This window comes from Acomys minous, assembly GCF_964271855.1.
Source record: "Acomys minous genome assembly, chromosome: 15".
Lineage (NCBI taxonomy): Eukaryota > Metazoa > Chordata > Mammalia > Rodentia > Muridae > Acomys > Acomys minous.
Genome location: NC_140497.1, coordinates 98,051,506 through 98,065,625, shown reverse-complemented (window position 1 = coordinate 98,065,625; position 14,120 = coordinate 98,051,506). Strand labels below are relative to the sequence as shown.

The 14,120-nt window shown below is 45.0% G+C and overlaps 2 protein-coding genes across 5 annotated transcripts in view; one reads left to right on the top strand and one right to left on the bottom strand.

Moving 5' to 3' along the window:
* The window catches only part of ORMDL2 (ORMDL sphingolipid biosynthesis regulator 2), a 92,552-nt gene that overhangs the window by 656 nt on the left and 77,776 nt on the right, over positions 1-14,120 (bottom strand). Inside the window, exons 1-3 of one of the 3 annotated variants that reach the window (XM_084758612.1) lie at positions 2,270-2,381; positions 940-1,192; positions 647-798 (exon numbers count right to left, since the gene is read on the bottom strand). In XM_084758612.1, the coding sequence (XP_084614738.1) occupies positions 647-798; positions 940-1,113 (326 nt within the window). In that variant the 5' untranslated portion in view covers positions 1,114-1,192; positions 2,270-2,381. Of the gene's footprint in view, positions 1-646; positions 799-939; positions 1,193-2,269; positions 2,382-14,120 lie in introns of those variants that run through there. The other 2 variants (XM_084758614.1, XM_084758613.1) reach the window with 2 other exon arrangements.
* Positions 2,571-14,120, top strand: part of SARNP (SAP domain containing ribonucleoprotein) — a 53,159-nt gene continuing 41,609 nt past the window's right edge. The window contains exons 1-3 of one of the 2 annotated variants that reach the window (XM_084758606.1): positions 2,627-2,683; positions 5,150-5,202; positions 12,629-12,728. Coding sequence is in view for 1 of the 2 variants with exons in the window: in XM_084758605.1 (XP_084614731.1) it covers positions 2,648-2,683; positions 12,629-12,728 (136 nt within the window). In the remaining variant the exon portion in view is untranslated. Of the gene's footprint in view, positions 2,684-5,149; positions 5,203-12,628; positions 12,729-14,120 lie in introns of both variants that reach the window. The other variant, XM_084758605.1, reaches the window with a different exon arrangement.

Sequence of the window (14,120 nt, the reverse complement as noted above, 5' to 3'; positions counted from 1 at the left end):
GATATAATCAGAGGGCATCTTTAAGCAGAGATTATAAGTCATTTTGTTTGCTAATTGTTAATGATAAATTACAAATGACAGCCATAGCTGTTTCAGTCTATATAACTTTTGGAGCCGTTTTTGCTCCCTTTCTCCAAGTTAGCTTTATTTTTTAACCATTAACCTAAGTTCTGCCTTTACCTATTTGCTTCTTTTTGGACTGGTAAATCTCTTGGCTTTCCTTAGAGTTTGGGTTATTTCCAATCCCTTCTTCTTTTCCTTATCACCATGGAACAGCAGGCAGCGCCTGTACTTCACAGTGCTCTCTGGAGGCTTAGGACTAGTCTACTTGTGTGTGGATGTGTGTACACAGGTACATGTTCATGTGACCAGAGGTCAGCATGAGTCACCTTTAGTTGCTTTCCACCTTCTTTATGTTTTATGTTTGAGACTGAAGTGGAGTAATTTGGCTAGACTGGCTGGCCAGCAAGCCCCAGGGATCCTCCTGCCTCCAGCTCCTCGGTGCCGGGATCACAGGCACCTGTAATTGTACATGGCCACGTCTGGCTCTCGCATCTGTGTAGGGCTTGAACTCAAGTCCTTAGGCGTCGGGTAAGCACTTGACTGAGCCATTTCTGATCCAGCATCTCCTCCATCCCAGACTCACAGTACAATAGGAGAGATGCTGAGGAACTTTCGAGAGGAGGTAAACTGTAGTCCATAGTCCATCTGCTCCCAGTGTGTCAAGAGCCGAGCCTTTCCTTGGTCAGGAGTCTCAAAGGGTGTCCCTTTCACTGTGTGTAGGAAGATATACATGGCCTGGGAAGAGGGGAGTGGAGTATGAGGGCAGGAAGTAGTCCTTCAGGTCAAGAATTAAGACCCCAAAAGGAAGACACAAAATCCCCACATCTGGTGACTTGGCTGTCTGGGCTGGGTGCAAGGGTGCGGTTTAGTGCTCACCAGGTTATGGATGACGTTGGTCAGGGTCCAGACAACAGGGATGCTGAAGAAAGGGATGCTGAGGAGAACCACATGCAGCAGTCCTACCAAGATGATGTAGGCCAGCCAGACGCCCCGGCTATTCAGCACTCGAGTGTTGGGGTTTACTTCGCTGTGTGCCACCCCCACATTCATCCTACCACAGTGAGGGATCAGGCAGGAGTCCAACTCAATTTCCTCTTAACCCCTGATGGAACTGTTCCCAAGGTGTCTCCTGAAAAGCCAAAATCTCCTGAACTCTTCGGAATGTAAGAATTTCTCTACCATGCAAAAAAGGGGAAACTGAAGACTGTTAAAGCTTGCTAAGACATGAAGCACCTGGCGTGGTGGCTCGTGTTATAATCCCTGTATTTGGCAGGCTAACGCACGAAGGCTGTTCTGAGCTTGAGGCTATCCTGGGCTAGAGTGAGATCATTTCTCCAAAACAAACAAAAAGGCAAAAGGGTCTTCGAAATGGCTAGGCTGGCAAAGGCATACAGGGCCTGAGCTGGGGTCCCCAGCCCCACACAGTGGAAGGGAGAACCTACTGCACGCTGTCCTCGACTGCATACCTGCTGTCGCACAAGTTTTGCTTTTTTGTTTTGTTTTGTTTTTTTTGTTTTTTTAAGCTCGCTATTACAGGAACATGGTAATTTTTACTCTGGGATCTTTACACTTCAACTAAACATGAAGCAGTAAGCTTAGACTGTGACACTCAATTCAAGGACCAGGTGAACTGGGAGTATTTTAATTTTCTTGAGGAAGTTTTGAACCATAAAGAGTTCACACACACCCAGAGTTCCACAAGAAAGTATGCAGTTAATCAAGGTATCGAGAATAATGCTACCTGTAGTCTCCATCATTTTTTTTGGGGGGGGGGGGCTTGTCCTGTCTCTCACCTTCTTGGTATTTCAGCAGTTAGCAGCAGCATCCCTTTTCTGAGTCGTGGGGCTGTAAGAACTTACCTAGTATTTAAATTAGTCTAGGAAAGGGCCTGAGCTCAGTCTCTCAAAGAATGGGGCCCCTCCCTTCTAGGGGCGGTTTTGCGGTTTTGGCTTTTAAACATTTGCTAGCTCTAATGCCCAATTTTTCTTTTCTTTTCTTTCTTTCTTTTTTTTTTTAAAGCCTGCTCTTGCCTGTCCCCGAATCAGGTACTAGTCCGCCCGTGCTCCTCCCAGAGCCCCTCTTTCGCATGTCGGCTTAAGGCTCAGTTCCCGGGAACTGGCATTTCAGGCTGTCGCTTCGCCGCACTTCCCAACACTCCCACTAGTTTCTTCCCGCAACCCTTCTTCAAGTTCCGCGCAGCCCATACCTGCCAGCTTCAGCCGCCGTCCGGCTCGGGGCGCACCTGTGGTCTCCAGGAAGTAGCCGTCTTTAGCCCCGTCTGCGCTCTCCCGATTGGCGGAGCAGAATCCGTGTTGCCCTCGTCCATTGGTTGGCTGAGCAATGGGGACGTACAATTGGTCGCTTCCTCTGTCGTTAGGCTGTGCAAACCCCGCCCTTCTCTGGGTCGCACCTTTTCTGCGAGTCGTGGAACGTGGCCAAGAGGCGTGAGAGCGCCACCGCCACCCACCTATGGGAAGAGCCGTTGGTGTGAGGTCTGAGTAAGAGCGATAGCGATTGGCTGGAGGGGCCTAGGCGCCTAGAGGCGGAGGCCGCGCTGGGGTCCGCGGGAGTAAGGCGCAGCAAGATGGCGGCCGAGACGGTGGAGCTCCACAAGCTGAAGGTACCGTTACGCGGGGAAGGCTGAGGTGGGCCTTTCTGGAGCCTGACTTCTCCCTACGTAGAAGAAGGGGTCCTGCGCCGCCTTCCTCTGCGTGTTTTCCTGCCAGGCGCTTACGCTTCTTTTTTGGCTCCCGTTGTAGTTTTGTGCCCGTCTTCTTAGGCCTACCTTAAACTCCGTTTCCCCTCAGGATTTCATTGCTGTCTTCCCCTGTTGTTTCCTCTGTCCTCGTTGTTTGGTTATCTGTTACTCTCCCCCCCGCCCGGCTCTGAAGCGCCTTCTGTCTTTTACACGCCTCCTTTCTCACTTGACCTGCGTTACGTCAGTAGTCCTTGCCCCGTGCCCATGCGGACCCAAAATGATGCTGTCTTCCCAGATTGCTGCGCCCCCTTCTCTTTCCCCAGCTGAGATTCCTCAGTTAGCATGGGGTGGCCTTTTTGCATATGTTTGCCCGGATACGTCCCAAACATAACCTAAAAAGCGTTTCCATTCTCCTAACTAGAGGGGGTTAAGCTCCCTGGACTCCAGTTTGGAAACTGAGGAGAGTCCTTGAGATAGGTGTCCCGGTGGGAGCCTGAAAAATGACGGGAACCATTAGCACTCAAAGTGTTTTGAGTTTTCTCAGGAGGGTCTCAGCGAGCTGCGCTACCTCCTGAGAGACCATGCTCCTAGAGAGAGGACGGAGCACTGTGCTACTGGAAACACTGTGAAGTATGTTTGAAAACGTTAGGATTTCGCTTGTCATTAGGAAGGACCCCAGGTCTCTTGGTGTCACCGGTTTTTTGTTTGTTTGTTTTGGTTTTAAAGATACAATTTTGTTACTTTACCTGTGTGTGTCTGTGAATGTATGGTGATTTCTTCGGAGGGTAGACGAGGGCGTTGGATACCCCTGGAGCTGGGGTGATAGGCCCTTGTGATCAGCCTAATGTGGGTTCTGGGAATAGAATTTGAGTCCCCTAGAAGAGCAGGAAATGCTCCTCACTGCTCACCATCTCTCCAGCACTCTTTGGTGTCATTTCTTGGTGACATTCTGAACCACAGGACCTATTTTGAGTTGTAAGTTTTGGTAATCTTATATTTAGACTTACACTTTGATTATTATTCTGTAAGGACAATGCTTCGTTTTAGGAAGAATTAAACTGTTGGTTATTGTTTGTGTTATCACAAGTAGCTTTGCCATTAGTTGTTTTGGTCACCTTATCCTGGGAACGCTGGACAAATCAAACTTACTTAATAAAAACTAAAGTCTTACTTTCCTTTATTTATTTATTGAGACAGGATCTCCGAATGTAGCTCTAGCTGGCCTGGAACTCACAGAGATCCCCCTACTGCTACCTCCCAAATGTTGGGATTTAAAGGCATTCGCCACCATGCCCAGTTTTTAAAAAAAAGATTTATGTTAATTGTTGGATTATGATGATTTTATTACTTATTTTATGTATATGGGTATTTTGTCTGTATGAATGTCTGTGTACCTGCAGAATACAGTTTTTAGTCTCCAGGTGTGTGTGTGCTGAGAATGAACCTAGGTCCTCTGAAAGAACAGTCAGTGGGTATTAACCTTTGAGCCATCTCTCTCCAGCCCTGAAAATTCTTTTTTCTTTCTTTCTCTCTTTTTTCTTTTCTTTTTCTTTCTTTCTTTCTTTCTTTTTTTTTTTTTTTTGGAGACAGGGTTTCTCTGTGTAGCCTTGGCTGTCCTAGACTCACTTTGTAGACCAGGTTGGCCTTGAGTTTACAGTGATCTGCTTGCCTCTGCCTACCGAGTGCTGGGATTAAAGGCGTGCACCACCACGCCCGGCCCTTCTTTTTTTCTTAAAACTTCATTGGGTCTGGAGAGATGGCCTAATGCTTAAGAGAACTTGTTTTTCTAAGAGGACCTGAACTTTTGTCCTTCTTTAAAAGCTGTAAATGAAGTGTATGTAGGAAAGGCCCCTGTAATTTAGTCTGTTAAGGTGACATCTCCTTTTGAAAACAGGTATGTTTCCTAACTGTTGGACTCTCAGGTTCATTAGTGGATTTTTATGTTATTTTAGTTATTGGTTTTTTAATGATTACTTGAACAAGTAAAGAAAAGTGAGCAACTACCTATATTGTTTGTATAAGTTATGTAGCTCTGTACTGTTACACATATTACAAAATATACACAGAAAGTAAAATCATAGGTGAAAGATTAAAAGTGAGTGGGGTATCTGATATTTTCTTGTTTGTTCCCCTTTTGAAATCCAGGAGTAAGCCACTAGTTCCATTACTTTCCTTTATGGATATTGTGTTGGTTTAAGGAGTTCCTCCTTCCATCATATTAGTATTTGTCAGTTCAATAAATTTGCATTTGATTGAATAAATCACTTTTATCTAATGCTTTCTGACCTGATTTCAGGTATATAATCTTAAGAGTCGTAAGAGGCACTCCTAAGGCCTAAGCGGGACTTACTCTTTAACCACATTTGCTTGTCTTTGCTTTTTCTCTAGAGCACTTCTTAAACTTTTGGAGGTCACAGATATCTTTGACACTCTGATGAAAGGTATGGACCCTCTCCCCAGAAAAAAGCATGTACAGTACTCCGCATGCGACGTAAGGGGCTCTACAAAATTACCTTGCAGCCCTGAGGAGTCAGTCCATGGACCTTTGGTTAAGAACCCACGCAGATTCTGGCTTTGAAGACAGCTTTAGGCTCTAGTGCTGACCTTGACTGAATAATCTAACTTTTTGGATTGGCTTAGGGTTTTTATTTTATTTAATTTATTTTTGAGACAGGGACTCTCTATGTCGCTGTTCATGGCCTAGAACCCTAGGCTGTCCCAGAACTCACTGAGATCGTCTGCCTCTGTTTCCCAGTGCTGGGTCTAAAGGCAGATGCTACCTCCCCTGGCTGATTTAGGGTTTTTAATGCCAAACAAAACAAAATAAAACACCTCTCTTCCCAAATAGGAGGGTGGTGGCATACTTCTTTAATCCCAGCACTCAGGAGGCAGATCTCTGAGTGTGGTCTGCTGAGCAGTTCTAGGACAGCCAGGGCTACACAGAGAAACCCTATTTCGAAAAACAACTATCATCTCCTCCTCTGCCTTCTCCTCTTCCTCCTCCGCCTTCTCCTCTTCCTCCTCCTCCTCCTCCACCCCCCACCCCCACCCCCACCACCTCCTTCACCTCCACCACCACCACTGGAAAACAAACAAACAAAAAGTCCTTCCAAGCTGAGCATAGTAGTGCATGTCTCTGGGCCCAGCACTTGGAAAGCAGAGGCAGGTGAATCTCTGTGAGTCCCAGGCCAGCTTGGTCTATGTACTGAGTTCCAGGACAGCCAAGGTGACATGGAAAGATCCTGCCTCAAAACAAAAAAACTCTTCCCATTTTTACAAAAAGAAATTGGGGACTTTAGTTGAGAGGAAAGGAATAAGCTTTAAAGCAGGAAGGACAAAAACATCTGCTTTGAGATGTAAGTCTATATCAAGTGCAGATTTCTGAAAATGTTATGTCAGTGTAGTCATTCTGACTTGGTTGGAAAGACTGCAGTGTGGTGAGGATGCCCTGAACTGTAACATCCAGATTTATAGTCAAACATGATAAAAGGAACTCTACAGTGGAGAGAACCAGAAACGTATAGATTACATACGTTATAGTGTTATGAAACCGTGAAGTATGTAAACATTGTTGCCATAGTTTGGAAAGTTGGTAAAACTGTGGCTATAAAAGTAAGGTAATTGGAGTGGTGTTGGAAGGGTGATGTTTTTGTTGCTGTTGAGTCTTCCTGTTCCTTTTTATGAATGCAGGCATGTACACTGTGGAAGGCAGAGGACACCCTGTGGTGTCCATCCTTACCTGCGCCTTGTCTGAGATAGGGCCTCTTGGTCCACATGTCTATTTGAGGTGATTTAGGCCTCCTAGCTCTTGAGGATTCTTCTGTGTCTGCCTCCCACCTCACTGTAGGAGTGCTAGGGCTGCACGCTGCCTCGTCTGGTTGTATGTGGGCAGCCCTGCTGAGCCAGCTTCAAACTGCAGCTCTCTTTTTGGGTTAAGATAGGACTTCACTGTATCTCAGACTAATCCTAGACTCATGGTGATCCTAACTCAGACAGAAAGAGCCTTTGCAAGTTGTATAAGCAGTGTGTGTGTGTGTGTCCTTGCTATACAGCCCATGCTGGCTTAGAATTCATGATCCCCTTGCCTCTATTACCTCTCGAGTGTTCTCAGTCATGTCTCCGGCTTTCAGCAGTTTTATTTCTTGTAGCTGTAGCATGGGTAGAGAAGCTTTAGAAAGTTTGAGAGGAGGCGCCTGGTGTGATGAATGTGTTTTTCTGGCAGTGTTGAGGATGTAGAGCAGAGACTTCCCAGTCAGGTGTGTGTTATAGCAGTCTCCCTGCTTCAGACGGCCTTGCAATGACCTCTGCTAGTCTCTCCTCCTCCTCCCTTCTCCCCCTCCTCCTCCCCCTCCCCCTCCTCCCCCTCCTTCTCCTTCTCTCTCTCACCCTCCAGCTACCATGCTTGAGTGCTGGGCTTACAGCTGTGTACTGCTTTGACTGTCTAGATGCTTATGCTTAACATTCCTAAGTCACTGCAGTCATTTGGTGTAGGTAGGAACCTTACTTTCTCTGTTCAATGTTTCTCAGTAAAGAATGCTGTTGGCTCATTGAGTCTGCCGGCCCATCCTACCCACTAAGTACTTCTGCAAAACAAAACAACCAACAAAACCCAACAAACTTGGATCTGCATTTCCAAATGCTACCCTGGCTGAAGAACTGTAGGAACTTAAAGTTCTCGTCTGCTCTACCATTGACACTTTGCTCTTAGATTTTTACTTCAAAACCAGAACCAAAACCAGATCATCTTTCAGACCAGACACACTAGTGTGCTGATCGTTGTGCCCCCCCACCCCCCACAGAATTTCTCTGTGTAGCCTTGGCTATCCTATCTCGCTTTGTAGACTAGGCTGGCCTTGAACTCAGCGATCTGCCTGTCTCTGCCTCCCGAGTGCTGGGATTAAAGGTGTGCACCATCATGCCAGGCCTAACATGTTGTGCTTTATAAAATAAAAATATATAGTGATCACAAGAGCTGGGAATGTAGGTCCATTGCTAGAGTCCTTGCCTAGTGTATGAGAAGTCCTAGATTTGAATTCAAATTATTGTATAAAACCTGTTATGATGGTACACACATGTAATGTTCAGTATCAGGGCGTAGAGGCAGTATGCATAAACACGCAAAGTCATTTGTAAAAACATGAGGTTAGGAGCTGGAAAGATGGCTCAGAGGTTAAGAGCACTGGCTGCTCTTCCGAAGGTCCTGAGTTCAATTCCCAGCAACCACATGGTGGTTCCTAACCATCTAAATGAAATCTGGTGCAGAACACTATACAAAATAAATACATCTTTAAAAAAACCAAAAACCAAAAACCTGTGAGTTTAAGGGAAGCTTGGGCTACATTAGATTTTGTCTCAAAAAAGGGGTCAGATAAGTAGCTTATCAGGTAAAAGTGCTTTGCCACACAAGCCTGATGATCTGAGTTCAGATCCTTGAAACCTGTGTAAAAGCTGACAGAGGTGTGTCTGCAATCTTAGTCCTCCTGTGATGAGAAGGGGGGCAGGGAAATCACCTGTAGACTCTCAGGCCAGTGAGTCTGGAGTACACAGTACAGTGGTAAACAAGAGACTTTGCCTCAAATGAGGTGTAAGGTGTAGACAGACATTCAGTGTTGTCCTTTGATCTCTACATTGTGGTATGGTATGTGTACACCTCTACACATGAACACAAACACAAGTATTTTAAGGAGTATGTATCCTTCCCAGTAGGGCTATTCTATAGTTTATCAAAGATCTATAATTTTAGCCATGTATAATGCACACTAATTTGGTGGTAATGTCTTTCCCTAAAATCCTAAGGTCCTTGTCTTTTTGCTTGTTGTTACTATTTACTGTTATGTCTAGGAGTGGTTTGTCTGCACATATGTACCCCATGTTTGTGTAGTGCCCTTGGGGGCCAGAGAGGGAGATGGATCCTCTAGAGCTGGAGTTAGAGATGGCTGTGAGTCATGTGCTGGGACGTGAGCCTGAGCCCCTGTGAGAGCAGGGAGTCTTCTCATTGTCAAGCCGTCTCTTCAGCCCCAACAGACTTTCTTACGGGCCTCCCTGTAGAGGAATGTTAATTCAGAACATGGCTGCTCTGGCAGAGACCATATCCAAAGTTCTTGTAGGTCTATGTGATCTGGCTGGCAAGAGACCAAGATCTTCTAGGTCTGTGATCCGGCTGGAATACAAACACGCCTTTAATCCAGGAGACAGAGGCACACAGATCTGAGTTCAAGGCCAGCCTGGTATAGAGCAAGTATCAGGTAAAGAAAAGCTTAGGTCCAGGTGTGGTGGTCAAGAAGAGAGTGGAAAGGGAAGCTACTTAAGAGGCAGTTTTTCAGAGAGAGGAGGCAGTTCTTACCAGGACAGTAATAGAGAGATGGGATGCAGAGAGAGAGAGAGAGAACTGAGGTAAAAACCAAATGAACCAGACAATGAGAAGGATCCAGAAGATTAGAGCAAATTGCTGAGTTAGTTTGCGGCCAAGCAGAACAATTCTGGGCCAAGAGAGAAGCCAGATTAAATAAGTCAGCTGGGAGAAGAGTTTGAGCCAGAACAGCTGAGTTGAACCAGCCAGCTCAGAAAGAAAAGTGAGCTTATTAAGTAGTAAGTTTCAGAGACTAAAAACATTCTAGGCTTAGGTTAGATTGTACAAAGGCTAGGAGCTTCCAAGCTTAGCTTAGCAGAAGGAAGCAATAAGCCTCCCAGACAGCAATTGAGCCAGGAGAATAAAACCACTTTAACATCTCACTATGTCATACTGACTGGCCTGAAACTCTATGTAGACTAGACTGGCTCACAGAGATCCATTTGTGTCTATCTGCCTCTTGAGTGCTGGGATTAAAGACATGTGTCATCAAACCTGACTGCCTTTAGTTTGATCTTCATTTATGTGCATATGTGTGTGTTTATATGAATGTGTGCCATGCATGTGCAGGTGCCTGTGGATACAAGAAACTGGTACTGGATCCCCTGGCTCTGGAGTTAGAGGCATTTGTGAGCTGCCCTACATGGGCAGTGGGAACCACATTTAGGTCCTGTGGAAGAACAGTGAACTGTTAATTTCTGAGCCATCTCTCCAGCTTCTAGCTCTCTTTTTTGGAGAACCATTGAGTCTCCAAATGAACCGTTGAGTTCATTAAAAAAAAGAAATTGTGTGTGTGCTTATGTGTTGATGGGCAGTATAGAGCACTCTTGAGCTCAGGACAACCTTGTCATGTGACTCTCAGGGATGGAACTCGCTTCATCAGGCTTGGCAGCAAGTGTCTTTACTTGTTGAACCATCTACTCAGCCCTCATCTAGTTTTTGCATGATTGGAGATTTGAATCTTAAATAGAAGTTTTCACATACACATCTATTTATTTTTATTTATTTGTGTTTATTTTTGAGACAGGGTCTCATAACTCGGGCTGGTCTTAAACTCACTATCTATATAGCTGAGGACTACCTTGATCTTTTCTGATCCTTCAGCTTCTGTCCTGAGTCCTGGGATACAGGCATGTGCCAGCACTTCTGGCTCACTCTATCTATGTATGTGGTGCTGCAGATCAATTCCAGGACCTTATTTACAGCAAGTAGTCACTTCTACTGAGCTATACCCTTCTTTTTTAAATTTAAAATATTTTTTTGAGATTATAATATAGCCATATACCCCCTTTTCAAATTGAGACCTCTTTTTTCATTAACTATTTTATATCTATCTATCTATCTTTCTCTGTCTTTATCTTTCTCTCTCCACACACACCCCTAAATACATAAGTACAGCTTGCCCAGTCTGTATAATGTCACTTGTATGCATGTTTTCAGGGATGTCTACTTGGTATTGATAATCAGTTGTTATGCTCTTTGCTGGGGCGGACTATTTTTCCAACTCTGAGCATTCCTTAGCTGCTTGTAGTTCTTTGTGGTGTTCAGGCCCCTGGACTTGCCCCTCTCCCACGTTAGTGTGTGGATTGTTGTCTTTTTCAGCTCTTGTTAGGTAGTCATCTTGAGACTGTGGTGGAATCCCTCATATCTGTGTTTGGGCGTGTGTGTGTGTGTGGATATGGGTAGTCAGAGAGACCCAAGGAGGAAAGAAGAGGTTGTTAAATTCCCTGTAGCTGGAGTTACTGGCAATTTTGAGACTCTTGATGTGGGTGTCTTCTCCCATAGTCCTGTCCATTACTCATCACTAGACAGCTATAGCCTGTAAGATTGGTAAGTATACATTTTTTACTGATTTAAAAAGTGTGTGTCTGGTGGAAATAGAGGGGAGGCTCTATAAAGAAGACAGAAGTGTTAAGGAGAAGGAAGGCATTCCTAAGATTGGAATGGGGTAGAGAACTGGGGTAAGTTCATTGCTCAAAAGCCCTGGGTCCCCATTGTCACCACCTTCTTATAAGTCATTTATGTAGGAGGCACCTGCTCCTACATTGTATATCATGTGCTTTTTTCAGGTGTGCTCTGTCCCTTACAAGTAATGTTGGTGAGGTAGAATTTCCAATTTTTTTTTCCTATCTGGCTTTTTTCATATGTTAACATTTGAAACATTTTATTAGCATATATTAATTGTGCATAAAAATAAGTTTCATAGCTGGGCGTGGTGGTGCACGCCTTTAATCCCAGCACTCGGGAGGCAGAGGCAGGCGGATCACTGTGAGTTCGAGGCCAGCCTGGTCTACAAAGTGAGTCCAGGACAGCCAAGGCTATATAGAGAAACCCTGTCTCGAAAAACAAAAAAACCAACCAACCAACCAAACAAAAAGAAAAGTTTCATATGGTGTCTTTATAAACGTACATAGTGCACTTAGTCATATTTAGGTCCCTACCCTCTTCTGCTCTCTTCTGACCCCACTAACCCTCTTCCCAACTAGTCCCTTCTGCTTACGTGTGGAGGGTCTGTCTCCTTAGAGTAGGGCTGTCTATAAGAGGCGGACTTTGCTGGTGTTGAACCCCTGGCCTTCTTGTCTCCACTTCCTAAGTGCTGGGATTGCAGGCCCATACCTGGCCAGTCTTACTCTTACCTGACGTTAGGAGAATTAACCTAAAGAGAACTGTATTAATTTCTTCCTAGGATGATGCCTCCTTTGATGACCTAAGTACTACCCAGTAAGCTCCACTTTCTGGGGGTTAGGGATGGGTTTTTCTGCTGGCCTTGCATTCTTGATCCTCCTGCCTCCACCTCCTAACTGGTAGGATTAACATTGTGTGCACTATGTCAGGCTGCTCTACCTTTTAATAGTCCCAGAGCCACTACACTGGATAAGCTTCTGACACAAAAACTCTGGGCTGCGAAGACACATTTATACCATATCCAAACCATAGCTAGATAGTAGGGAGACTGTCTTTAGGACACTGGATTTTCTCTCTTTTTTGGGGGGGGGGGTTTGAGACAGAGTTTCTTAGTGTGTAGCCTTGGCTGTCCTAAAACTTACTCTGCAGCCCGGGCTGGCCTCGAACTCACAGCAATCCGCCTGCCTCTGCCTCTCGAGTGCTGGGATTAAAGGCGTTCGCCACCACCGCTTGGCTATGTTGTTGACATTTTAGACCTGTCCCTTTATTTTAAAATAATTGCACAGGTTGGGCGGTGGTGGTACACGCCTTTAATCCCAGCACTTGGGAGGCAGAGGCAGGGGGATCTCTGTGAGTTCGAGGCCAGCCTGGTCTATAGATAGAGCAAGTCCAGGACAGCCAGGGCTACACAGAGAAACACTGTCTTGGAAAAAAAATTGCATATTGGATGATTTTAAAGGAAAAGTAACCTACTTTTGTGTGTGGACTCAGTCTTGGTCAGTGATAGTATTTGGCATTTAGGAATTATCCATCATCATCATCTTCTCTTTTATGAGAATCACATCTTTTCATTCATAGGAATAAAAAAAGTTGTGTTTTTTTTTTCTTCTCAGCTTGCTGAACTAAAGCAAGAATGTCTTGCTCGTGGTTTAGAGACCAAGGGAATAAAGCAAGATCTTATCAATAGGCTCCAGGCGTATCTTGAAGAACACGGTGAGTACTTTGTGGAGGGAACATGATATGAGGGAAGCATTGAGTGTCAAGTTCCGACACTTAGAAGATTTATTCCTTTCTTAGGTGATTGGTATTGTAAGGTCTAAATTAACATCAAGAAGACTTTTAGAGTTGGCCATGGTGGCGCACACCTTTGATCCCAGCACTGGGAGGCAGATGCCGGCAGATCTCTGTGAATTTGAGGCCAGCCTGGTTTACAGAGCAAGTCCAGGACAGCCAGAGCTACACAGAGAACCCCTGTCTCAAAAAACCAATGGGTTGGAGAGATGGCTCAGTGGTTAAGAGCACTGACTGCTTTTCCAGAGGTCCTGAGTTCAATTCCAAAACGAAAAATCACCACCACCACCACCAAAAAAATACTGTTGGGCTGAGTTGGATGTGGTTGTACATGCCTATAATTCAGTACCTAATTGCCTGAGTCCTAGAACCAGGTCTTTGAGGTCAGTCTAGGCTACAGAGTGAGTTCTAGCTTAGGCAGTGCTACATAGGAAGACCCTGACTGAAACAAAACAAAACTCTTTATGAGTGTGTATACATACATATGTGTATATGTTAAAATATTATTTGTGGTGACGCATGCCTTTAATCCTAGCACTTGGGAGGCAGGGGCAGGTAGATCTCTGTGAGTTCAAGGCCAACCTGTTTTACAAAGAAGTCCAGGACAGGTAAGGCTACAGAGAGAAACCCTGTTTTGAAAAATAAAACAAAAGAAGACAAACAAAAAAATTATTTGTTTTATACCAAAGAGATAGGATCTTGTCATGTTGCGTACCTGGCTGTGAATATTTTAGCATGTTATTTAAAAAACCAACATGCTTAGCCAGGTAAGGTGGTGTGTACCTGTAATCCTAGCACTTGGGGAGGCAGAGGCAGGCGGATTGTCTTCAAATCGAGTCCAGGGCAGCCATGGTTACACAAAGAAACCTTGTCTCATGGAAAAAAAAATTCAGCATGATAGGGCTAGAAAGATGTCTTAGTGGTTTAGAACATTTGTTGTTCTTTCAGTGGACCTGGGTTCAATTCCAAGTGCCCACGTGGTGGCTTGCAACTATCTGTAACTCCAGTTCCAGGGGATCTGATGTCCTCTTCTGCACATGATGTATATGCACAACATGCAGGCAAAACACTCATACATATAAAATAAAATAACTACATATTTTAAAAGTTGCTGGCTGCCAGGCGGTAGTGGTGTGTGTACAACTTTAATTCCAGCACTCAGGAGGCAGAGGCAGGTGGATTGCTGTGAGTTCGAGGCCAGCCTAGCCTACAAAGTGAGTCCAGGACAGCCAAGGCTACAAGGAGAAACCCTGTCTTAAAACAAACAAACAAACAAACAAGTTGCTGGGTGTGGTGGTGCATGCCTTTAATCCC